The 27,619-nt window shown below is 34.2% G+C and overlaps 1 protein-coding gene across 1 annotated transcript; it reads left to right on the top strand.

Annotated features, from left to right (window-relative positions):
* The first annotated feature begins 288 nt into the window (after positions 1-288).
* Positions 289-26,521, top strand: LOC115215052 (eukaryotic translation initiation factor 2 subunit 3). The gene is made up of 13 exons (XM_029784193.2): positions 289-403; positions 11,839-11,902; positions 12,526-12,587; positions 13,693-13,758; positions 15,563-15,684; positions 17,702-17,796; positions 19,178-19,336; positions 20,370-20,504; positions 20,675-20,769; positions 22,769-22,913; positions 23,528-23,697; positions 25,957-26,129; positions 26,251-26,521. The coding sequence occupies exons 1-13, from the start codon at positions 332-334 to the stop codon at positions 26,312-26,314; spliced, it is 1,422 nt and encodes a 473-aa protein (XP_029640053.1). The 5' UTR covers positions 289-331; the 3' UTR covers positions 26,315-26,521.
* Positions 26,522-27,619: the final 1,098 nt, after the last annotated feature.

The raw sequence follows: 27,619 nt of genomic DNA, 5'->3' as shown, positions 1-27,619 counted from the left end.
GCAATAATATTTTCAACTGAGAACTGACAACTCTATCTGTTCAAGCGCTTCAGTTCTGTGTATGCATATATTTACTCGATTGCTGACATTTACAAATCGTTTCTCCACTACTTTTATATACCATTTTCTATCATTATAAGAACAGTCAGCGTCTTTGACTATACGGGTATGCTAGTATTATGTAAAGGGGTGGGCTTTTACACCACCACTAAGTTCGTCGTCGTCTGTTCAGGAAGTGCGAGAACTCTTTCTATAAGAAGAAACCGGCAGTAGATGGCGCCGTCACAGCCGCTCTGCATTCTGGGAAGAGGCCATATTGCATCAGTCCAGCATGGGTGAAGACCAGAACACCGCGAAAAAAGCGCTTCAGCCACATTTATCGAAACAAGATCTAAGTACACTTGTAAGTCAGATCACCGCTATTTATATCTACTCCTCTTTTATACCATTCTTCATCTCGATCGTTGCCTATTTAACGTCTCCTTTTCGATCTAGCTCATGCTTCTTGCCTCCCCCCTCCCGTGTTCCTATTACCGGCATTTCCATCCACGGCCGCCGCCGCTCTTGTCATCGTTGCACACCACATTCCTCTTTCGTTTCCATAATATTAAACATATATTTCACTACTTACACTATTAATGATTTTCATAATTCGTTAAAATTTTCATTTCATGATTTTATATTTCCCTCATGGGAATTCTTTAAATAATGTTCTTCTTTCGTAGCCATTACACGATCAGCCACCAGCTGTTAAATTTTTACTATTAACCTAACTAGTAATGATAAATTAGGCTGGCCTACCTACATACACATGTATATATAGGCAATGTTTCGTTATTGGACATATCCATATATATCTATATCTATCTATCTCTCTCTCTCTATATATATACACACACATATAAACATTTACAGCTCCAAATAGTGTGACTCTAGCTAAAACAGCATTTTCTTCCAATTTAAAACCTAATATATCTTCTCTTCCAGAAGCGAAATCTCATTTGGTCATTTCATTCCACTTTTTTAAAATATACTTTATAAACGAAATTTATTCTTGTTATAAAGCAAAATTATTTGACTATTAGCCGCAAATACATATCGGCCTACTCCTATATTACATTTCTTCATCGAATCTGCCTTCTGTGGGCAATTTTCCATTATAGACAATTTGTGAATGAATAATAATCTATTGAAACAATAAAAAGGAAAAGAAGTGAAATGGCTTAGGACCGTTTTCAGTCTCATCATGAAATAAAATAGAGTTTGCAGCAATAAGCTGTTGCTTCTGAGTACAGATTCATGCTCTCCTCTTCCTGGCTAATTACATTTCAATTGGATTATATAGGCTACGTCCTTTAAATCTATAAAAGAGGATATCGAGAAGCGATCGGTCTTCTTCCTCAGTCTATAGATTTCATTTAATAATTATGTCTCACATTAACAATTTTGGAATTAACTTTTTATATATATACTATTATTTTTATTTTTGCGATGTTTAATTTCTCTAGGTTTAATCAGTTATTAGATTATAATTCTTATTTTTGAGATGTTAAATAATTTCTGTAGGTTTAATCAGTTCATTATTAAATTTAATACTAATTCGGCCCTGATCGAACAGACCCATGATCAAAGACATTTCTACTCTGATCATTTCATCTTCGTATATTAAAAACTATATTGATTAACATGTTTTTTTAAGACGGTAGGATATGGTTTGTGGAAGAATCGGGTTGCTATTTCTAGCAGGTCGAGCTTCTAGTTTCCTTTTGACATTCTCTTTATTGCGTGTTTCATAGAAGGTTTTACTGACAAAGGCGATCTTGTTATCTATCCTATGTGTTTCATTTCCTGTAATCTGCCATGAAGAGGGAGAAAATTATTCTTTGTTTCATTTACCATTTTTTAAAGTTTTAATGATATTGCAATCAACTTTTGAAAGTCTTATGTAAATGGAGTGTCTCGAGAGATTTAGTCTGTTCATAACGAGTTACTTACTAGTACTAGCACATCACTGAAAATTGGGTCTTTGGATTGGATCAAGAACATTATTTAGCATACAGTTGAGTCTTCTTTTGATAAAAAAAAAAAAAGAGTATTTTGTGTCTGAAATTGACAAACGAATGAGTATTGTTGACCGTTTCAACCATTTGTGATTTTTTTTTTTTACTTCAGCATAGATCTAATGGAGAGGGAGGGGCAGTTATGACAGCTCCGAGAATTGAGTGAAATAATTCGGACCGTTTATCGAAACCGGGTCATTGACCTCGGGCTAAACTCACTCGGTTAGCAATCTCCTAATATAATATATAATGTAATATAACATAGAATATGATATATTTGTTATTTTTGCTGACAACCACTACTTATAAATTGATATATTTTCAATTGTTGAGTGGCCAAGTCTGCTCCCTTACCTAGCTGCACGAGGTTAGTGTAATTATTCTTCAATTTGCATTGCTGCCGGTTCGCCGTTGTTTAGCCTCAGGTTAAACCTTATCAAAACCTATCCTGCCCTCTTTTTGTATGTCAAGGACTGCATTGGCCAATGAATCCATGTTATATAAGTTACTGCTGATACTTAAGATCACTGCTCATTTAGAATATTTTGATTGATATGTAATTAAAACATGAAAGAGAATATCATCCTCATTTTAATGTACGTTTTCCATGATGACATGGGTTGTACTTGTTCGACAAGATATGACGAGACAGTAGATGCTTTAGGCTCCAATATTTGCTTTGGCATGGTTTCTACGGTTTGATACCCTTTCTAACGCCAACCATTTCACAGAATGTACTGGGTGCATTTTTTTCGAGGCACTGGCACAAATGAAGTCGAGTAACTTGTAAGACAAGACCCTTTAGCTGAATAGTGATGCAGTATTGAGAGAGGTGGATGGATGTATATTTATGAAAACTCTGGCAATTTGGAGGAAATAATAGTTTCACACTGAATGTCTTAATATCTAGTTAGATTTTGGATTGATATTTTGTAATTGTTTTGTTAATTACTAATAATAGAATTGTGAAATCATGAGAGTTATGTATGCTTGCTACTAAAGTGTAAGAAAGAAAATGATTTCGTTAGTTCATACATGAAATGTGAAATACAAATATGATTGGATATTGGCTTCTTGATATAGATTACAAATATTTACATTTATTTCAGCTGTTTTCAATAAGCCTTTTCTGTTTAAGAATAATTGCGCAGAAAGATTATGAAGGCAGATGAAAACTAAAATACAGGGAGATAAAATCATAGGCCACTCTCTTTTGATAAGAGTGACATTCCTGAAGAGAGGATTTATGATGATATACTATCTAGTCAAGATGTAAAAAATGTTGATGTATATTGACTAAATAACGACAAAAAATATCTAGGGTTCATTGAAACAAAAGTGTGGATGACCCCTCAGTTCCCTTAGACAAATATCAGAATATTAAAAATTTTTCTATTTTATAGGTGTAGGAATGGCTGTGTGGTTAAGAAGTTTGCTTTGCGACTACTTGGTTTCAGGTTCAGTCCAGTTTCATAGCACCTTGGGCAAGCATCTTGTACTATAGCCCCTGGTTGACCTTGCATGTGAATTTGGCGGACAAAAACCTGTTGTGTGTGTAAAGTTTCTTTCAAGTGTTGGGCCTCACGGAGGCAATGACGAATGAGCGAGATCTTGGCATTATGCTGTGCTTGAGAAGACCCATCAAGCCAAGTAAAATCACAATCATAGCAGATTTTGGTGTCACGCAAATGACACAAAAGCACCCAATATACCCCCAGAATGGTTGGCGTTAGGAAGGACGTCCAGCTGTAGAAACCATGCCAGCATGGGCAACAGACACTAAATGATGTTGATATATATATGTGTGTGTGTGTGTGCGCATATATGTGTATATGTACACACACATACACATAAAGAACACAAATGGGGTTTAAAATTTATGCCAGCTGTTTCAGTAAAATTTAATTGATGTATTCATAAGATTTCATCATGGTGAAAAATCTTCAGGTAAAATTTTAAATAGGTTTAACTTTGATGATGACAAATGCAACCAACATATTGGATATTGTTTTACCTCACTGTGAACCCTATGTTATTGCACCTAACCATTTCTTTGTGTTGATGTGCCTAGATTCTGATGAATCCTATAACTAATATATCATCATCATTGTATAATGTCTGCCTTCCATGCTGACATGGGTGGGACGGTTTGACAGGAGCTGGCAAGGCAGTGACCTGCACTACTATGTCTGTTTTGGCAGGGTTTTTACAGCTGGATACTCTTCTTAACATCAACCCAACAGAGTGGACTTTGTGCTTTTTACATGGTACTAGTACAGGTGAGGTTAGTTTTGGCAAGGCTTTTACAGCTGAATGCCCTTCCAAATGTCAACCACTTTACAGTGTGGACTGGATGCTTTTTAAGTGAAACCTGCACTGACAGGGTCACCAAGTAACTTGCAAGACAAAAATCTTTTGAGAGAGAAGGGGGCATTGGAGGAGGTGATCTTGGGTCAGATGATGAAAGGTTATAGTGAGACAGAGAGACAGAAATGGGTGTGTTGCTTTAGAGGAGGTACAAGGTTACTTGGCTGGAGAGAGAGAGAGAGAGATCAGGAGTCAGGAGTCAGGGCAGAAACAAGTGAACTGCCATAAAGAAGTACATGGTTACCCACACTGAGGGAAGAGCAGGATGGGGATAGTGACAGTGTACCTGGCATATTCACAAAGGATGGATGATTTGAGTAAGAGAAGAGAGAGATAGATGGTGGCATATATATGTATATATGGCCAGCTTTTGTGGTACCATCCCATTCATGCTAGCGTGGAATACGGACATTAAATGATGTTGATTATATACACAGTGGCTGCGTATATCGTTGTTGCCAGTTAATTTTTACAATAGAATGCCCTGGTGGACTTTCGGAATAGCACACCCACATAAATTGGATTTTCTCTGTTTTGACAGGGATTTAAAAAATTTTGTTTTCACCGCACTTGCAAATAATGAGAGTAGTTTTTTTTTAAATTTAAAAAAAAAATAGTTTGGGAAAATTCGAAAATTTATGAATCTCCATTTCTGGGATCATGTTGCCCAATGTCTTTTTGTACTACACACTTAGAAATAATGAGAGACACTGTCATGGTAAAAAAAAAAAGGATTTTGAAATTTTTTTTTTTTATTTTTCAACCCTTCCTCCTCCTCTCCACACTTAGTAGTATCAATTTTGGGCTAATGTTCTTTTGCACTACACTCTTAAAAATGATGGAAGAAGCCTTGAAAGTTTAAAAAATTTTGGAAATTAGTGATCACCATTAGAATCCCAGCTTCCTTTATTTTCAAACAGAAAATGAAGTGTAATTTAGAAACAATAGTGAAATTTTAAAAAAATCTTTTCATTAACCCACCCCATACTTAAACCCTAAACTTTTTCCTTTTGTTTTTTAATTGTTTTTAATTATAATTTTAAAGTACAGACAGTTCAAATCTGCATTTTACTTCTGTTAAAAAATTTCAAAAATAATTTTCAGATGAAAAAATGTGTGATTTAAGGGAGATTTAGCTGTTGTTTCTTGCACATCCACAACCAGCTGGTACCTTCTTTATTTCTTTGTCACACTGACGTGTATTGATGTTTTTCAATATTTTTCTCCGCATTTGAAATTCTGACAAGGTCAATTTTGTCTTTCATCCTTTCGGGGTCAATAAATTAAGTACCAGTTGCGTACTGAGGTTGATCTAATCAACTAACCCCCTTCCTCCAAAATTTCAGTGCCTGGAGTAGAAAAGAATATTTTTCTCCTCATAAACACATTCTATGGAATGATGATGCTGTGGTTCATTGTTGGGATTTAAGCAACAACAACAAAAAATTTGTTACTTAAATCTTTAACCCCCTGCATCAAGGCAGTCCATGTGTGTGTGTAAGAAAAAATATATTTACTAACAGAAAAGTATGCTATTAAAATAAATTATCTTTTTAAATCATTCTGTTGTCCTAATAAAATTCCTTACACATTCTAACAAGTGCATGTAGCATGAGCGATCTACTTTTATAGAGAGTGAGAAAGTTTACCATGAAAAAAATGGAAGAGATAGACAAATAGAGACAAATCTTTTCTGTTGCTATCACAGATTTTGAAATTTTTATACTAAGTGAAAATTTCCAAATGCTGAATCCGAGTTTGTAATTCATTTATTTCAGAAAAGAGTTTAGAAAAATATTACAGAGGTTTAACCCTTTTTAGTGTTCACATTACACTGTTAAATGTAATATTTTTAAAATTCAAATTGTTTTGAATTAATCAAGCATTATCTTATAGCTTTGAGGTTTCAATGATGTGATTGTTTATTTTTAGAATGGCATTGTAGGTTAGGTGTGAAAGGCTAGATATTGCCAGTTTGAATATAAAACATATAGAATATTTGGGCCGGATATGGCCGGTTAAAACACTAAAGGGTTAAAGGTTGATTATTTTCACCCATTCAGAAAGCAAGATTTGTGTGTAATAGCTGTCATAAGATGAAGGTAAACATTAGAAGACAGAGGTTTTAAAGAAAATGAAAGTATAACAATAGGATCACGCTTGGTCGTACCGTATAAGTTTCAGTCGCACGCGATCCCATTCTTAATACACATAAGTTTGGAATGACAACAAGATTTCTTTTTAAGCTATATACATTATTTATTTTACATATTTTACAATCATGTGGATTCTAAGAGTTCGTAAGCATTAGCATGTTTTTGTGTCTGTGTGTTCGTTAGGCGTAAAAAGGTACTGACCAGTGAAATGACGATGGAGTTTGATTCACAGTTCATGTTGTTGGTATCGGCCTGGCAACAGGTAATAACAGATGGCTTAAGGTAGTTCTTAGAAGAAACTAGAACCCAAGAACAGATAATTGATTTACCGTTTATGAGGTACAGCGTCAGACTTCCATATCAAGATATTGCGTATCGCAGTTGAGATTAATTGAATCACTCGTGTTTATCTTTCTCTTGATATGAACATACTTCCAGATATGTTACTGTAGCCGTTTTTTCTGTGGCGAGAATTTCACCTAACTGCTATAGCTGAATCTGTAGTTGTCTCGTGTACAAATTAAATCTTCGATGTTTGTCGATTGGTTCTTGTTGCTTCTTCATTATTTTCTGCTTGGTTATTTTTCTCTAGTTATAGATATCTTGTAACCGTTCTTCATGGTGATATTTCACACTAACAGTATAAGAGGTATCTGTAACATCTTGTGTTAATGGTGGTCGCCTGCCTTTCGAACTGGAACTTGGTCGAGTATTCTCTGTGTGGTCAGAGACTTAGCTCTTAAAAGAACTAAAAGCCTAAGACAAGCTCTTGTGTGGTCAGAGGTTCGCCCCGAGAAGGACTGGAAACCTAAGACGAATATTTGTTTGAGAAACCTTCTTTTATAAGCTTTACATGGCTCCCAATGAACTTCAGAAATGGAAAGCTGTGATTGGCTGCTTGGAACTATGGCGCGAAAATAAGTCGAGACATTTTGCGCCAAGTTATAACCAGCGGTGCGAGCGTAGTAGAGACCAACGTGTCAGCTAATCGAATTAGTGTTTACAACAGTGTTGAACTAGCCAAAGCTGTTTGTAATCTCGACCGAGGTCATTCTTAATACTCTTCTCAAACAGTGAAGATAGCAATGAGAGACGATATTGCTACAAAAGCAATGCATGAGAGTTAATACATATATATAGAAAGTGAATTTCAAAGAGTATGGTAAATACATAGAGGGGGATTGATTGGTAGTGACAGATAGAGAGTAGGAAAGTTTGCTTCCCAACCACATTGTTTTGGTTTCAGTCCCACTATGTGGCACCCTGGACAAATGTTATCTACTAAAACCATGCGTTGACCAGAGCCTTGTGAGTGGATTTTGGTAGATGGAGCTGAAAGAATCTTTCGTATATATACATATCTATGTGCATGTGTCTTTGTGTTTCTGTTTGCCCACCACCACCGCTGCCACTTGGCAACCACTATTGGTTTGTTTACATCCCTGTGACTTAGTGGTTCATCAAAACAGACCCAGAGAATAAGTAATGGTTGAAAAAAGAAATAAGTACTGGGGTTGATTCATTTGACCAAAACTCTTCAAGGCAATGAACTGTCGTTTTGAGTTCAGTTGTTGCACTGTTGATCTGAAATTCAATAACATTTGACAAATTTTCAAAATTTATAGGATGATAAGACAATGGGACAAGAATATTGGTTTCAGATTTTGGCACAAGGCCAGCAATTTTGTGGGTGGGGGTAAGTTGATTATATTGGTGAGTGGTGGGAGGACCACACCATGTGCAACTGGTACTTATTTTATCAGCCTTGAAAGGCAAAGTTGACCATGATGGAATTTGAACTCAGAATGTAAAGACGGACGAAATGCCGCTAAGCATTTGCCTGGCATGATAATGATTCTGCCAGCTTGCTGCGTTCTTGTGTTAATGAATATTGATTAGCTTTTTTGCCTTTTAGAATGTTAAAGATGCAATTAGCTGTGAACTAATATTTAACCAATTACAATTAAGCTCTGGGAATATCAGCTGTTCTATCTGTTAGAAAAAAAAGTTTGATTATCATCCAGAAAATGACCCATTAAGTTGAAAAGATGCTAGTGATTGAAATTCTCTCTTACTCTTGTATCCTAATTTAATTTGATATCAGGAAGTGTGATGTAGTCTCAGTTCGAGACAGACCAGAAAGAATTAACACTTTGGTTGCCTATTTGAATAATATGATCTAATAACTATCACTACTTCATTTTGATGTTTTTTTGTGTTGTTAATTAATGGGTTTTTGTTTTTTTATATTTAGTTGTGTAAGACTAGTATTGAATATTCTATAGTTATCTTGTAATTACTAACTGTAGAATTACCAGAGATCACAAAAGTCCCATGTATGTAGGGGCTTGTCATAAAGGTGAATGAAATGACTTCATTAATCAACAACTTCTGCAGTTGGATATTGACTTCATGAAATTATGGATTGCAACAACTTGGCTTCTCATAACTTCTGTCATTGCTAAAATAAGTAACAGTCAGTGCTATCAACTATCATCATCATCTTTTTAATGTCCACTTTTCCATGCTTGCATGGATTCACTGAGTCAGATTTTCCCCATCTGGATGCCTATTGTATTGCCATCCCTATCTGTTTCCAAGCAAGGTAATATTTTTCCATGGCCAAATGTGTTTTCAGAGAGGACTGGAAATGAACAATGCTTGTTTACTACTGTTGTACAATGTCTAGACAAGGGCGCATACACACTCACACACACACACACACACACACACTGAGCTTTCAGTTTCCATCTATCAAACCCACTCACAAAGCTTTGATTGGCCCATGGTTATAGCAGATAACAATCCGGTGGGACTGAATCCAAAACCACATGCTTGGCTAGCAAGTTTCATAACCACACAACCATAAAAATGATCTTTTATTCTACTTGAAAATTTGACAAAACAACACAAAAGGGATTTTTTGTACATATTTGGATGCTTATTTTCTTTTCGAAACTAATGACTAAAAAAATTATCAATAATATTAAAATTCTCCATTTTTTTTTAGATTTTGTTATGTAAACTTAAAGAGTATTGAAATCAACATAGATATATTTTCCTTTCCTAATATAGTGGAATCTTCTATTCATTTTCTTTATACTAATTTATTGCCAGTCTCACAGATTTGGGATGTATGGAGGCTGACAGGATGAAGTGTCAAATAATCCTCCTATATTTTACAAGTTGATGACCATTTCAACAGCGATGGTAGCTAAAAAAAAGAGAGGTCAAATATTATCCACAACAAGATACTGTTACCACTTGCCTAACTGTCACAGCACCACACCAATGGCTGTGTAAAATGTGGGTGGCTTTTCTACTGCACTATGTATATGACCATTCATTGATATCTACTAAATCTTTCAGTTCTACACACCTTAGTTAATGATTACTAGTTCTTAACTGCAACAGATAGCCAAAACATGAATGGGCAGAGTATATTTCTCATAATTAAGATTTTATTATTCAAAAATAAACTCCAACATTTTTGAAAATATTATGTAAAACACTTAAAATTTTAGTAACATTTCTATTAAAAACAAGTACTTGAAAAAGTTGTAAATCATTTGGTATTTATAACTTGTAATAATACAACTGCATCACTATTGAGATGGGAAATGGAAATATTTGTTTTGTTGACGAGAGGCTCTGGGAGTATTGACAATATGAACTGTCTTTCATTATAGATTGCCATGTATGTTGCCAAGTAGTTGATGTTTAGCTTTGAGGTGCATTTTCACATTTTTCTTTAACAGAAAACCATTCTGTTAAGTGTTTTTGCAGGATTTGAACTCAGGACTGTGAACTCTTAAAAAATGAATTGTCTTTGTTAGTGGCATGATCGTTCATTTAATAGATTGACATCTTGGAACGCAGGAAGTAATGAATCTCATTACTGACTCTATGGAATAACTAGTTTCATGTTTTAATTATATGGCCATTTGAACACATCTATATCAAAGAAACAATGTTGTGCAACAACATGGCCAATCTTCATCACAAATCTGAATAAAAAGAAAATTTTAGTCCTTCTGTTAACCTGGGAAAAACAGAACAATTTTTGACATTTTCTGTTTGATATAATGTTTTGAGCTTAATTTAAATCCATTTGCATTGAACTCACTTTTGTGTGATTGCAGTAGAGTTGGCTGTAATATAATAGCTGTGTGAGCACTTAGTTCAGATCTGTTACAAGTCTACACAGTAACCTCACTAAACACTACAGACATGAGGTGTTCAGGATTGTAAAGTAGTGTATCAGAGAAAATAAAGACATGATGGGTGAGAAATGTGTGTGAATGGATAATGGTATGCTTGCACTTAGTGACTCAGAGAAGAAAGATGTGTGGAGATGCCGTTATGAAAAGTTGCTAAATGTGGAGAATGACTGGGAGAAGGAGAGTCTTTCAAATATTGAACCAGTTGAGGGACCAACCATCAGAGATGATAGTAGCATAATGTTTTTCCTTTGACTAGGTAACCAAGTATCTCCTTTACATCACACTTGTTTCTGGCCTCTTTCTTGTACCTCTCTCTTACTCTGTCTCTCTCTCTCACTTGGTAACCATGTACCTCCTCTACAGCAAGACACCTATTTCTGCCTCTCTGCTGTAAAATCCCTGCCAAAACAGACAGAATAGCCTAGGGTAGTTTTCCTACCAGGCTGGCTCCTGTCAACTGTCCTACCCATGCATGCATGGAAGATGGACGTTAAATGATTATGATGATGATAGTGATGCTGAGTTGGTACTATTCTCTGACCTAAATGAACTAGGTCCGAAAGTAGTAGTTCAGTTATGGACATAATATAACAATAGACACTTTTAATGCTGTCATCCTTTAATTCTACCCTTTTGTTACCATATTTCTACTGAAATACACCGCCTGTATTTCATTGAATTTTTAAATAATGAAGAATTTAGTAAAATAATTTTGTCATTCATCTGTTTGAAATATAAATTAAGATGAAGTTTTGATTTAAATTGTTTAAAACCAAGAACTGTGTTTCATTAAACCAGGGCAATCTCAGCTGGGTTGGTATCAAAAGGGTAAAATGAAACTGATCTGATATAAATAAAGATATAACCAATGATGTAACATACAAATGTTTATAAGTTTCTGGTTAGGAATGACTTCAGTGAAAACTTTCAGTAATTCTAGTGTTTCTGTTTGAATATATAATTGACAAAATCAATATTTGAATTGCCTATGTTTATAATGAGCTAAGCCTCTAACAATTTGTTATCTTTTAGAATGTTGACACTTTGACTGCTCTCAGTCCAGAAGTTATCAGTCGACAAGCAACAATAAATATTGGTAAGTTTCTGTGATTTGAACATTCAGTTCCCATTAAAAATTTTTGTTATTTTATAAGTTTTATTGATAGCAAACTCTGTATTCAATAGAAGCATTAGTTCTCTAGTCTTTCCCTTAGCCCTTCAGTCTATTTTTGTGGTCTTATTAGTAAACACAAACTTTAACATTAAAAATTAGGTTTTAAAATTAAATATATTTTGTTGATGAGTTTCATTTTAATTAATGGCTCTATCACTTATTTTGACTGATTTCTATTTAATATTTCAAGCTCCTTTAGATTAGTACATTTCCTATTGTTATACTTCCTCAACAGTTCCTGAAATTTCCATGGAGAAGAGATATTCAAACATTTGTCTATTCCATTATGTCTACCATTTTTCATCTAAAGATAACTTTTTAAAATTCAAATTGAATGTTGCCCCAATTCTTTCTTGGGTGCTTTTCTTGAGTTGATTTAGATATTTATACATGTCATAAGGTAACTTCTACTTCTTATTGCCCATCTTATCAATAATTGTTTGTAATTTATTTAATAATTTAAGAAAAAAAGCAAAGCAAAAATAAATTCTTTTCATTTTGAATAGCAGTATATTTAATTATATTTGTCGACCTTCTGATTTCAGGCACTATTGGGCATGTAGCTCATGGCAAATCAACAGCTGTAAAAGCAATCTCAGGTGTTCAGGTATGATAGTCATTTTTTTTTTAACCTTTTTCTGGTTTTCGGCAACAACACTGGTAATATAAAATGGCCAAAACCAAGATCACTAAATAGCATGCATTCCTGTTGTAGTTATACCCCATGTACACAATTTTCACTGATGGCTTCTATGTTGTAGCAATCCATTGAGACTATTAATTCCTATAGTAGTAAGACACCACATATACCACTGACTGCTCACTCTCCTTCTCTCTATTAATATTTCTAATGTGTCTATTAAAAACATCAGAAACTACGCTAATTACATCATCATTTGATGTCCGCTTTCCATGCTGGCATGGGTTAGATAGTTTGATTGAAACTGGTAAGCCAGAGAGCTGCACCAGGTTCTAGTCTGCCTACCTCCAACCACTCCAAGAGTTTAATGAGTGCTTTTTACATGCCACATGACACCAGCAATAGCCATCGCTACAATTTCATGGGTGCCATTTACATGACTATTACACTGGCAATGGCCATGACTACAGTTTTACTTGGCTCAACAAGTCTTCTCAAGCACAGCATATCGCCAAGGTGTCAGTCACTTGTCATTGCCTCTGTGAAGTCCAAATTATAATTCTTAAACAAAGTGGTTCTTATTGAAATGCTCGTCAATTCATTGCAGTAAATATTATCACAAACAGAGGTGTCACCCCCTACAGACAGAATAGGTTTACAAGAGCACAAAGAAAAAAAACATGAGCTGTGCAAATCCAGAACCAACTCCTTACCTTCATTCCCAGCAGACCACCTATGCCCGACTTGTGGCAGAACCTTCAGAGCACCCATTGGCCTGATCAGCTACAACTTGATGCACTGCAACCCATCTTCTTCCATGTGATGTCCTTTGTCATCATCGACAACAATGGATGAACATCACCACAAATTGGACCATACAAGAATATGCTATAAGCTGACTAAGCACATGGAAGTTAGCATTATCTTAAATGATTTACCGTCCACTTTTCTGACTTATATATATTTACCTTTGTATCATCTATCTTTAGTTTGCTGTAATTTTATTTTCCCCATGTTCAACAAAAATTATTGTTGTCCATTGTTGTTACTTTACACACTTTTTTTTTTTCAGACTGTTCGTTTTAAAAATGAATTAGAAAGGAACATTACCATCAAATTAGGATATGCTAATGCTAAGGTCAGTTCATCTCTATTATGGCTATAGTAGAGGTTTTTTTTTTTAATATAAAATTAGCTTTTTTTAAAAATGAATTTGAAGTAAATTACTTTAAAATTACCACCATTTACATTAAGGTTTTTGAATGGAGCTTGTTTAAATATCTGACATAAATTGTCACTCTAAGTCTATGGTTAAGAATGTTATTAGACTTAAGTTAGAAATAATGTTCCCCAGTTCAAATCTTGTCTGAGATTATGTTACACAACTAATGATGATCAAATCTCAAATTGAAATATACTAATGCTATAAATAAGCAATCTATGAGTTTAATAGTTAATAAAGTTGTATTGTATTTTCTAATTATTTATAACAGTCACATTTTGCTCTTTCTGTTCTTTTTTTAACCTGGGAGGAATATCACAATAAATCTTCAATATTCAAATATTAATAATTAATCAATGCTATCTGAACAGGTTTATCACTAAAACTAGTAGCTTAACAAATAAATATAATTGCAGGACACAAACCTAAAGATATTACTTGCCTTAACTAAAATAAGCCAATGTTACTTTACATTTGAAAATCTTATAAAGTGATAAAATTTACAGATTTTGCCTCAGTAGTGTAATATTGATTATCCTCCCTAAAATAACACCTGAAATATATATGTATAAATTTTTGATTAGATTTAACTAAAGCAAGCAATGTTTTGTACCAAAGGGAAACGGAAGCTGATAAAATTAGTGATGGTCTGTTTGGTTAGATAGTAAATATGAACAATTTACAAAGTGAGAGAATAAAGTGGATTTATTTTGGGAAGGAGGTGAAGACTGATGATTCAGGTGGCACCCTTCATTAGATCAATAAGAAATTGCAACTACTAATACTAAATTATATGTAATAGTTATGTGTATTGGAGGGAGAGAGGGAGGAAAAATAAGTTGGTTATTGCTGTTAGTATTGAATGGTCGTGTTGTTGTTTATCCTGGACCAGATGTGATCAGTCAGATCTATAATCAATGGTGTTCAGATCATGATAATTATGTTTTATCTGTAAGGGATTACATTGTTCTGTCACCTTATTTTTTCAATACAGTATGATATAATTTGGTTTCTATTTCCCACTCGTCTGAAAAATGTGTTAAAGAAATTAGAACAAGTGGATTAGAAAGTTAGGGATTGGTTAATGGTGAGTTTAGTGGTATTGTTTATATCACATATTGGTGATCTACATGTAACCAAGTGTGTGACTGGTATGACTGATTAACATGACAAGTAATAAGGATTTGCAATGGTTGAAATAAGTAAAGAGTTCTGCATGTCTATATACAAAATTGTGAATTGTGCAATATTTTAGTTGGCTTAAAACAACTAGGCAAATGCTGCATAGTTTACAATTCTATAATGTTCTCTTCAAATACTATGTTAATAGTTGTTTCAATAACATTGTCTTCTAATTTAAATTCATATTTAAAAATCATTTTAACTTCCTGGGTAGGCACCATTGCTGTTAGGAGCACAAAAATTATCAGCAAAAAAATTACGGCTTCATTTATATTAAACCTGAAAATGAATACAATTACATTTGCAATGATGTAAAAAAAAAAAAAAAGAACCTGACACTTTTGTTGAAATGTTTATGAAGGATTTGAAAGGTGGTGCTCTAGCATGGCCCCAGCTTCTGGCTGAAACCAGTAAAAGAATAATCATTCTTCATTATTAAACATTTATATTGTCCTGTTGATTTGATAAATTTTTTTAATTTATAAAAATATATCATTTCAAAAGAACCATTTATTTTATCCACATCTGTAAATTTCAGATATATAAATGTGACTCGGAATCTTGTCAACGTCCTGGCAATTATCGGTCTTGTGGTAGCGCAAAGGAGGATATTTTTCCATGCGACCGTCTTGGCTGTACAGGGAAATTCCAGTTGTTACGGTTTGTAACTTTTAGATCTTAAAGCTTAATGAATTGTGTAAATCCTTGTTTAAAAGTTCACTTACTTGTTTACTAGAGTTTGAAAATAGTTTGTGATAGGAATGGGTATTTATTTGTTTAATTAAAGAAAAAAAAAGGTCAGATCTAATTTACTTAGCCTATTAATATTACAATCCCTGTTCTCCTTTCCTTAATAGAGTTATTAATGTTAATCAGCTGTTAAAAGATATCTCAGGCCATAACGGTTTGCTCAGCTTATCATTGTGTAGGATAGATGGTCTTTAGTCTGTTTGGTTTCAAGTTTTGGCACAAAGCCAGCAGTTTTTAGAAGGAATGGATTAGTTGATTACATCAACCCCAGTACTTATTTTATCCCTCCACTCTTTGAAGGATGAAAAGCAAAGTTGACTTTGGTAGGATTTGAACTCAGAACATAAAGAACTGAAAGGAATACTGCTAAGCATTTCATACAACATGCTAACGATTCTTCCAGCCTGCTGCTATTATATTAATTATAATAACAATAATTCAGATTATAGTAATGTTTCAAAATCTTTCCCCTATTTCACTTTCGTTAACAAGCGGAATGCTGTTTAATCACATTGCAAGCACTCCAGCCACGGCCATACCATCTATTCAGGAGCATATTGGACTACATTATCTTATAAATTTCTTTCCTTTAATAGACAGTCAGGTGTGATTTGAAGGATATTTGGCTGCTATTTCTAACAAGTAGAGCAATCACATTGAAGCTCTCTCAAGGCTTTAACTAGCAGATGGCTGAGGCCTATAGGGACATTACATTTGTTAAAAGAGAAAGTCTTCATTGGCTGAAAGTAGCTTAGATTATCTTCCATCTATTAAGTAGATGAAAGATTGAGTTTTTGTGCTTATCTTCATCTAAGAAGATAGGCACCAGCTTGTTAAACACGTCCATTCAAAAGCCTTGAGAGAGCTTCCATGTGGTTGCTCTATTTGTTAGAAATATCAGTGAAATATCCTTCAAATTTTGTATGCAAGCACTTCAGCCATGATCATTCCATCTTTTTAGGAGCAATCTATGGTCAGGAATGTTGGGTAATGGCCAAAAGAGTATGATTGTGGATAAAATCGAGTTCCTCTGAAAGGTTTCAGGATTACTCAACAAGGTGTGTAGTCCAGAGTTCAGGGAGGCTTTATAGGTCAAGCCACTACTCTTCTGCATTGTGAGATTACAGCTTTAATACTATGGACATGTGATTAAATTATAATAAGAAAGAATCACAATATGGGTTCTTCAAGTTCAGTCAATCAACAGGTGACCTTGGGGTACACCAAGAACGAGATGGTTGAAAAATGTCTATAGTCTCAGCTGTTCAAGCTTGTGAATCCAGCTGGACAACCTAATGATGGTTGCTTCTGATAGGACTCTATGAAGTGGGTACCTGAATACCCTATGACCCTTCTAGGAATAGTGACCATTGAAGATGGATAGACATGTTGAAATATCACATATAGTAACATTGCTAGACCTCTAGGTGGAGTGAGGTAAGTAAAATTAATTGTAATTATAGGTATAGGGCATAGGTGTGTGCTTAATAAGTTCACTTCACAACCACATGGTTTTGGGTTCAGTCATATTGTGCAGCACCTTGGGTACAATAGGACTGAACTAGCCCCAGCCCAGTACTCTGTGAAAAACGTCAGGTCCTTGGAAAATATTACCTTGGAAGTAGGTAAGGGTTGGTGGCAAGAAGGGTGTCTAGCCATGTTTAATTAACTTCAGATAATTTCATCTGAGCCATGCAAGCATAGAAAAATGCATGTTAAAATGCTGATAAGTGTTACAATGAAGTAACTACAGTGGAATATGAACTTACAGTCCATAACTTGAAAATCCCAAACCCTATTCACTCTGCTATTTTGCCTGTGTCATCTAAAAAAAGTTTGAATGGAATAAATATGTTTATTTAAAATGATAAATTTGATGTTATTTGTTTTTATCAGAGCTAATAGTTAATTTATTTGTTCTCCTTAGGCATGTTTCATTTGTTGATTGTCCTGGCCATGACATTCTTATGGCCACCATGTTGAATGGAGCTGCTGTCATGGATGCTGCTCTCTTACTTATTGGTAAGTATATTTTTCTTTTTCATTAACACATCGTTGTCAATTTAGTGTTCTTGTACATCTAATATTTCTATTGCATTCTACCAGCATCAAATAAGTGAGGTTGATGATATATTTAATCCTTTAGTATTCAGATTATTCTGTCAAATATTATGCTTATCTATTCACACTGTTTTGAATTAATCATGCATTATCTCATTACTTAGGGATTTCGATGATATGATTGTTTATTTTTAGAATGACATATTTGGATAAGTATGAGGGTCCAGATCCAAATGGTTCAAACAAAACAAGTAGGATATTTAGGCCGGATATGGTCAGTTCACATGTTGAAGGGTTAATCTTTTGAACTTCAAGCCTTCTTGAATATTTTTTTAAGCTGCTTTGGTCTGGAGGAAGGGGCTGGTCCTCATATCTTTTACAGGCTCTCTGAGATATGTGAGGTTTAAATAGTCAGTTTTCTATGTCAATTAGCACTGGAAAAAACATGAGACTGGAGATAAAATTTCAGAATTGGTTAGTGCAAGGTCCAGCTGGACAATTGCAGTATGAGATGAATGAGTCAGGCCTTAGGTTGTATGAGACCAGCTAATCCAGTCCTGAGACCATTAATATTGGTTTTCAAATTTTGACTCAAGGCCAGCTATTTCGGGTGAGTGGGTAAGTTGATTACATTGACCCCAGTGTTCAATTCGTACTTCTTTTATTGACTCCCAAAAGGATGAAAGGCAAAGTCAGCCTTGGTAGAATTTGAATTCAGCGTGTAAAGAAAGATGAAATGCTGCTAAGCATTTAGCCCAGCGTGCTAATGATTCTGCCAGCTTGCTGCCTTCTTGAGACCACTAATATTAGCAATAGAAAAAAACTGCATCCCTCTGCCAATTCATGTTGAGCCATTGTGGCAGAGTAGGCTCATCGAACCAATTTGATCTCAAGCCATTCTCTAATGGAGAGAACATGCTGAAGCCTTTGTCCTGCAGTGGACTGAACATAGGCAATCCAACCCAGCATTTAAACTGGCCATATCAGGCCTAAATATTCTGTTTTTTGTTCACACTGATCACACCTACCCTACAATATCATTCTAAAATGAAACCATTACATCATCAAAACCATGGAACTGACATAATGGCTGATTAATATAAAACATTGTGAACAAATAAGCATCACCTTATGTTTCAAACTTAAATTTATATTAAAGTTTGATGGAAAGTTTTAATGTAGATCACTTTAAAACAAGAAGCTTGTCTCATAAGCCATTCTCAGTTTGGTTGGTATCAAAAGGGTTAATGTATTTTATTAGTAATTTCAAACAAGCGTTTTCAGTATGTTTCTCTCAGTTTATTTGTTGTACTATATATTTTATATTTACATTTGTCTCCAGCGGGTAATGAACCGTGTCCACAGCCACAAACATCAGAACATTTAGCTGCTATAGAAATTATGAAATTGCAACACATTATTATTCTGCAAAACAAAATAGATTTGGTAAAAGAATCCCAAGCCAAGGAGCAATACGAGCAGATTTTAGCTTTTGTAAAAGGTAAGTGGCTCTTGGACTGTTATTTTATTGCATTCTTTTATTCTTTTTACTGGTGTCAGCCATTAGACTGTGTAGCTTGTTTTAAAGAGATTTTGTTGATATAATAATACAGTCAACAAAAACTCCTAAAACAAGAGAAAGACAAAAGGCAAACTTGTCATGGGCAGGATTTGAATTCAGAATATAAAGAGATGTAAAGGTATTATATCCAAAACTCTTGATTTTCTCACCACCACCACCTTTCATTGTTTGGTTTGGAAAATTCTGTTGAAAATTTTTGTCTAAGAAAATAATGCAACATTATTAACCCTTTTTATTACTATATTTCTAATGAAATACGCTATCTTTGCTTCAGTTAATTATGAAAATATTGAATTTAATTATTAAGTTGGTATTTGGAACATAAATTAACATGAAATTTTGATGGAATTTTTAAAATTTAGATAATTTTAAAGCAGGGAATTTGTACCTTAGAACCAGTGGAGTGGTTTCAAGTCAGTTGGAATCAAAAGGGTCAAATAAATTCCTTTTTATATATTGAAAGATAGTCAGGACAGCCAAACAAAATACCTGATCTGTGGATTACAAAATTGAAAGATAGGCAATACAGTGAAACAAAATACCTGATCTGTACATTACATATAATGATGTAAATTGGCAGAAACAAGATCAAACCCTGTTAGCATAAACTTTGCTTTCATCCTTTTGGGGTAATTGCTTTTCTCTTATTCTTGGCAACAGACAACCAGATAGTATTTTGTAAAAAGCACCCAAAAAAGGCAATAGGAATACTTTTGAATTCTTTCAGAGAAATTTTGTGACCAACACATTGTGTTTCTGAAATAGGTCATCTATTGATATGATAATGCAAGGAAAGATATTTCGTAAAATAGTGTTATTTCAGAATTTCTTCTTTAATTCATTTCATTTCCCTTCAAAGTATTCTTTGTTCAAACAGGTTAATTCAAATGTCAGTTATAATTTGTCCCTTTATTACAAAGTAAATATCATACTTCTTTCTTTACCTTTACAGGCACGATAGCCGAGGGTGCCCCTATCATACCTGTATCTGCTCAGTTGAAATATAATATTGATGTTGTATGCGAATATATTGATAAAAAAATACCTGTCCCTTTGAGAGACTTTAAATCAGAACCAAGGTTAATAGGTAAGTTACTATTCAACATATTAATTGTGCTTGTTTGATTACAATCCTGTTCTGTATGTTTTCATAAATTGTGTTGTGAAGTTCTGTAAGAAATTGAATTAGTTTGATGTTTTTTTGAAATCTCATCTGATACCTCAAATTTATGAACAATGTATTTCTTTTATTTCCAGTTATTCGATCCTTTGATGTCAATAAACCAGGCTGTGAAGTGAATGAAGTGAAAGGGGGTGTTGCTGGTGGTAGTATTTTAAAAGGAGTTTTGAAGGTAATTTTGAATTGATATCTATTTATGCATGCATGTTTGCTTACACACACACACACACACTTATAAACATACATGTATGGGTTTGGTTCAAACACAAGATAAATAAAACTCAATGCACGAATATACATATTTCTTTATTGTAACTGGTAAAAGTTATAAAGTAACTCAAGGGCCAAGAGTTTCATGCACGGCACCTATCAAGTGCTTTCACCTGTTAAAATAATACACACACCTGCATACACATATCAACATTGTTTTACATCCATTTCTATGCTGGCATGTATTGTATGGATATTACTGCACTTCTTGGTGAGTTAGAGGATCAAGTCTTGAGTTTTTCGTCATTAGATTGATTTCCATAGCAGGATGCTCTTCCTATCACCCCCCCCCTTTTATAGGGTGTATTTGCTGTATTTCCTCATAGCAGTAGCACTAGGGAATTTGTCATGTCTTCTAGATTAAAGGCATCTCTTGATCCCACACTTAATGGGGCGTTGGAAGGGAGTGAGTGAGAGATGAGCAATAGGGCATAAGGGATAAAGACATGGACAATAGACATCAGAGGTATATGTGATGAAATGGGTAAATGATGGAGATGTCCAAGGGACAAGAGGCTATCAAAGAGACCAACGATGTAGATTTAATAATATGCAGATATATATATATACACACACACATGTACATGCATGTGTGTATATATATATGTATACATACATATATGTGTGTGTGCTTACATGTACATATACCTAACAATGCATGTCTACTCACAAGTGAGTAGAACCTATTAGATTGTACCACCCTTTAGCTATTTTTTGTTTTAGGTGTCTATGTCGTAGAACCAGACATAGACATTTTCTTGGCCCTCTCATATACATACAATTTTGATGCCCAGTAAGCCTTCAATTTATTAATTTGCTATTTATACATAAGAACTGCAGTTCTTAGTAGGCTGCAAAAATACCAGTTGATAATATCAATGTCACCAGTGTGCCTAACAACTACTAACTTCAAATTTAAAATGAAATTTGCCTGCAAGTGGATGGGATGGCTGTGGGTGCTCCATTATCACCATCTCATGGCAAGTATCTGCATGAACTGTTTTGAAAATTTAACTCTAGAAAATACAACACTGAAACCTGCAGTTTTGAAGGTGACACTGTTGTAGCCTTGCAACACTTAAGAGCATCTCCAAGTTGTTGTAGAGCACATGGACCCAACTCCTACATTAATCTTCTTTTGCGTGAAAAGAAAAAGAGCAACAGCCAACTGTCTGTCTTGGATATATTAGTGAAAAGGAAAGGACTGGAGCCAATCGGAATATCAGTGGATCAATAAACTACAACTGCTGGACTCTGCCACCCCTGGATTGTATTTCACCATCCATCGACTGTTAAGAAAGTAATCATCAAATACCTATAACATTGGGTAAAAACAGTCTGGAAATACATTAGCTTATGCAGAAGAAATGAGTTGATATATATCCCTGAATAACAAATACTTAACCCATCATACAAGATCTGCAGCCAACATCAAACATATGGTAAAGTCGAATTTATCTTTCTCCCTTTCTACAAAACATCTACAATGAGAAAACAGACAACACAGTATCAGAACTTTGTTCTAAAGTAGCACTACCACATATTCCTCACCAGAACATGTAACAGCCCAAGCATTTGCAGATTTTATTAATTTCTTGTTCTTGAATGAAAATTTCAAACTACAAGTGGTAAATATTGTCATTTTCCCATTCAACACATCATCCACTGACTTTGCATGTTTGAAGACTTGTGCAATAAAAGATCCTTTTAGTTGGTAAACGGGTAAAGGTTAGTGACAGGAAGGGCATCCAGCAAAACAATGCTTCAATACATTCATCTAATTCTAATCCTTGCAAGTGTGAGAAAAACAGACATGAATGAATGAGTTGACATAGTTTCAGAAGATGTTAGACAAAAGAAATGTCACTCTTTGCATTAATTTGATATTTATTATATTTCAGGTTGGACAAGAAATTGAAGTACGGCCTGGAATAGTAAGCAAAGAAAAGGATGGCCAACTGTCATGTAAACCTATTTTATCCAGAATTCTGTCACTATTTGCTGAGCAAAATGATTTACAATATGCAGTTCCTGGTGGTTTAATAGGTATAGTTGATTTTTGTGAAATTTTTAGAAACATTTCTCTAAGGTTTTAACTCTTTTTGTATCCACCATAAAACTGGTAAATGCTGAAGTGTTTATATAAAATCATAGTTGATGTCTTCTTAGTACCAGCCTAATATCGTAAAAAATAAAAATACCTCCAGTTTATTTGACTAAATTCACTTCATATCATTTGTTTGGACATTTATTGGATCTACGTGTGTAGAAATAAAATCACAAAAAGGTTTTCTATTTCTTCAAGCTAAAATGTTTTATAATGTTCTAAATCTAGAGCTGTTTCTGTGTATTCCATTGAGGTTTTTAGCTTCCATTTATAAATTTCACTTTAACCCTTTTGTTACAATATTACTATTTGTTTCAATTTATTTTGGAAGTAATTAAGAATTTCATAAAATAGGTCATTATTAAACTGGGATTCGGAACATAGATTAATATGGTTAAACCAGTTTTTGTGTCTGAATATATTTTTAGTATAAAGTTGTTACTTCAGAAAGTAAATTTTTTTAAAATGCTTATTAATTTGTAATCTCTAATTTAACTAAATGCATTCTTAATTTTATGTATACTGATTTTTTTTTTTTTATTTTACCTTGTAGGTGTTGGAACAAAAATTGACCCAACATTATGCCGTGCTGATAGAATGGTGGGGCAAGTATTAGGAGGTGTTGGTGTGTTACCAGAAATTTATACAGAATTGGAAATATCTTACTTTTTGCTCCGCCGATTATTGGGTGTGAAAACTGAAGGCGATAAGAAAGGAGCAAAGGTTTGTCATTTACACCTTGTGTTAGAATTGCAAATAAAGTGTGACCAGCTTAATATGTATTTAATAACTATTAGGACCAAGTTAAGGGTTTCCATTGATTTAATAACTATTTAATAACGATTAGGACCAAGTTAAGGGTTTCCATTGATTTAATAACTATTTAATAACGATTAGGACCAAGTTAAGGGTTTCCATTGTTTTAATAACGATTAGGACCAAGTTAAGGGTTTCCATTGTTTTAATAACGATTAGGACCAAGTTAAGAGTTTCCATTGATTTAATAACTATTTAATAACGATTAGGACCAAGTTAAAGGTTTCCATTGATTTAATAACTATTTAATAACGATTAGGACCAAGTTAAGGGTTTCCATTGATTTAATAACTATTTAATAACGATTAGGACCAAGTTAAGGGTTTCCATTGTTTTAATAACGATTAGGACCAAGTTAAGGGTTTCCATTGTTTTAATAACGATTAGGACCAAGTTAAGAGTTTCCATTGATTTAATAACTATTTAATAACGATTAGGACCAAGTTAAAGGTTTCCATTGATTTAATAACTATTTAATAACGATTAGGACCAAGTTAAGGGTTTCCATTGATTTAATAACTATTTAATAACGATTAGGACCAAGTTAAGGGTTTCCATTGTTTTAATAACGATTAGGACCAAGTTAAGGGTTTCCATTGTTGCAGTAAAATTCTTCTCCAAGGAAACTAGTGATGGAAATTTTGTTTAATGTTTTAGCATTATAACGAACATTTCTCTATTGTAGGTCAATGTTGGCTTATTTTTTCATGAAATTGAATGTTATTTAACTAGGCATTTCTTTAATAAAAAATGATTAACTTCAGTTTCAAAACTATTTAATTTTGTGCATTTTAGAAATTAATAAAAGAGAGAAAATGTGATAATAAGCAAGAGCTCTTGATCTGCTTGCTGTTCTAACTGAAATGTGTTATTCAAGTAGGATTTGCTGTATTAGTGAAAAATTAGTCACTCATTAGTGATGCCTTCTGCTTTTTGTCCTCATTTATTCAAGCTTAATAACAAAATAAAAGTGACCAGTATAGTTTGTGCTAAGAAGCTCACTTTGCTCAATGTGGTTTGGAGTCCACTACATGGCATCTTGGGCAGGTATCTTCTACTATAGCCCTGGACTGACCAATGCTTTGTGAATAAATTTGGTAGATGGAACCTGTGTGATATCCTGTAGTATTTGTATGTGTATCTATGTATGACCACCATCATTATCTTCATTTAACATTTGTTTTCCATGTTGGCATGGGTTGGATGGTTTGAGGGGATCTCGACTGAGTAGTATCGCGAGAAGTGGTTTTGTGCTGGGTGAGAGGTTAGAGTCTGAGGGACAGAAATAGGCGTCTTGCAGTAAAGGAGATACATGGCTATCTCAGTAGCAGAGAGAGGGGTGATGGTGCAATGGGGTGGGTACACTCAAGTTACAGGGAGGTGCATGTGTGAGAGCAAGTATTAGAGAAGGTGAGTGAGTAGATAAGTTTGTAAGATTGCGAAAGGAGAGTGGGCAGTGGAGAGAATGTAGCAAGTGGACTGAAGCAGAGATGGGTTGTTAGAATATGCTGTGGGGGAAGAGATTCAACAGGGGAGATTGGGAGAGAAGGAAGAGAGTTGGGGTAGATGGGATCTAGGTTTGTTAGGACAGATTATGTGCAGGCTGGGTGTTGTGGGTGGGTGAGTGTGGATATAAGGGACATGCCTATATGGCCTCCTATATATATTATGTGTGTTTGGTCCTCTCCACTGCTTGACAAGTGGTGTTGGTTTGTTTACATTCCTGTAACTTAGCAATTTGGCAAAAACAATCCATAGACTAAGAACCAGTTGTAAACAATATGTTGGGGTCAATTTGTTTGACTAAACCCCTGAAGGTGGTGTGCCAGCATGGGTCACAGTTCAATAACAAAAACACACAAAAGATAAAAGTTAAGCAACAAAAAGATTATAGATTTTTTTTTTACAAGAGTAAAATTAAAGCTTGTCTATAATAATTTGTATTTAACTTCTTGATTGAGTGAAAGTTCATGTTTGGATCACTTGTTTTAAACTAAAAGGTAAGCAAAATATCATTTGGTATTATTGCTAGAATATGAAGCAATTTAATACTTTAGGTTTAAGTGTTGGTTGATGGAGAAATCGTTAGAAATATGTGGAACAATATTCTCCCAAAGCTTTTTAGTTGATGTTCTTTGGTTTTCATTCGTGTTTCTTATTTTTCAGGTCCAAAAATTGGCTAAGAACGAAACTTTAATGGTAAACATAGGTTCTTTATCAACTGGTGGGAGAGTTTTGGCTGTAAAAGCTGATTTGGCTAAAATTGTTCTGACTTCACCTGTTTGTACAGAGATTGGTGAGAAAATTGCTCTGAGTCGGAGAGTTGAAAAGCACTGGAGGTAAAACTAAAATTTATTAGAATCTTCATGATGTCATTTTTTATTTTATGAGATTGATGATTCTTCAAAATTAATTAATTGATATTTCTTAAATTAAACTGGTGAATCTTTTCTTTTGTAGATTAATTGGCTGGGGACAAATTCGTCGTGGTTTGACAGTAAAGCCTGTTGGTCCTGATGAGTGAGCTTACAATTACCACATCGGTAGACTCTTAACTATGTAAATGTAATTGATGCCTCCCCTTACTTAGGACTGGCAACGAGATTTTTCTGAGAGAACAACATTTAACATCTATAACTTGCAATAAGTGCAAAATTTTCATGGTTTATTGCCTGACTTTGCTAATATGCAACCACAGAAGCAGTTTAATAAATATTATTTCTTGACTATGTTTTAGTGGAGTTGTTTTTTTTTTGTTTGGTTGTGCATGTATATAGTTACATGTCATAAAAATATTTTTTTCTTTGCTTATCTGGCTTCCAAATTCCCCTGATTGTAATCCCATGGATTACTATATGTGGGGTGCAGATGAGAGAGAGACATTAACTCTTCTGTCTGCAATACACCTAGGCTGAGCTGGTGGCTAAGACTGAGGAAGTGTTTGAAGATCTTCCCAGGGATACAGTGAAGAATGCATGTGCCAGGTTCTGGAGCTGTCTTGAGGATGTTGTGGAAGCTGAGGGTGGCTACTTTGTTTAAATTGTTATCTCTCAGCCACAATCTAGTTGATATTTTGTGATTAAAAAAAAAAATATACTTCTATTTTTGGATGGGATATTGTATTTTCTTTTCCATTTATGCAAACTTTCAAATTTAGCTGTTTATTTGCCTAATTTACATGTACAGCTTCTAATTGCCTCTACTTCTGTCTCATGGTAATCACTAATAGATAACCTGATCTACTTATTTTCTTTACATTCTTACTATAATCATATCTCATGAGATTTTGTTTTATTTCAGGTCAACTTCATGATTTCTTTCAGTTGTAGAAATTGGTTTACATTGCATTAGATGTAACCAAGTTGGGATAAATCCTGAAACTAGTGCAAAGATTACTTACAATTTACTTCTGCTTATATAAGTAGTGATGTAATTTTCCCTGTCAGCAAATTATCTGCTAGCTTTGTACCTTCAGACATGTGGAATACGATGTCCCTTCTTGAAAAACAAATATGGGTTAGTGATAAGAAAAACATCTGGCTAAAACAATATTTCAATCATATGTACATCTAACCCATGCTAGCATGAAAAAAAATTGATGTAAATATGAAAAATGAACAAGAAAATACAGTCAGGGTGAAAGACAACTAAGTCTTACAGAAATTTAGGTCACTATTTTCATAGATATGACTATACTTTGTAGTAAATTCACCAGGTGTTTTATAATACTTGGGAACTACTAGTTGCAACTTATGAAATGACCATCGGAAGAGAGCAAATAATTTGTTTTTTCTGCTTCCTTTGGGTTTGGTCCTGCTGCATGGTACCT

The sequence above is a fragment of the Octopus sinensis genome, linkage group LG8 (assembly GCF_006345805.1).
Source record: "Octopus sinensis linkage group LG8, ASM634580v1, whole genome shotgun sequence".
In the NCBI taxonomy this organism is placed as follows: domain Eukaryota; kingdom Metazoa; phylum Mollusca; class Cephalopoda; order Octopoda; family Octopodidae; genus Octopus; species Octopus sinensis.
Note: the sequence above shows the minus strand (reverse complement) of the source record. Positions and strands in the feature narration are given on the sequence as shown.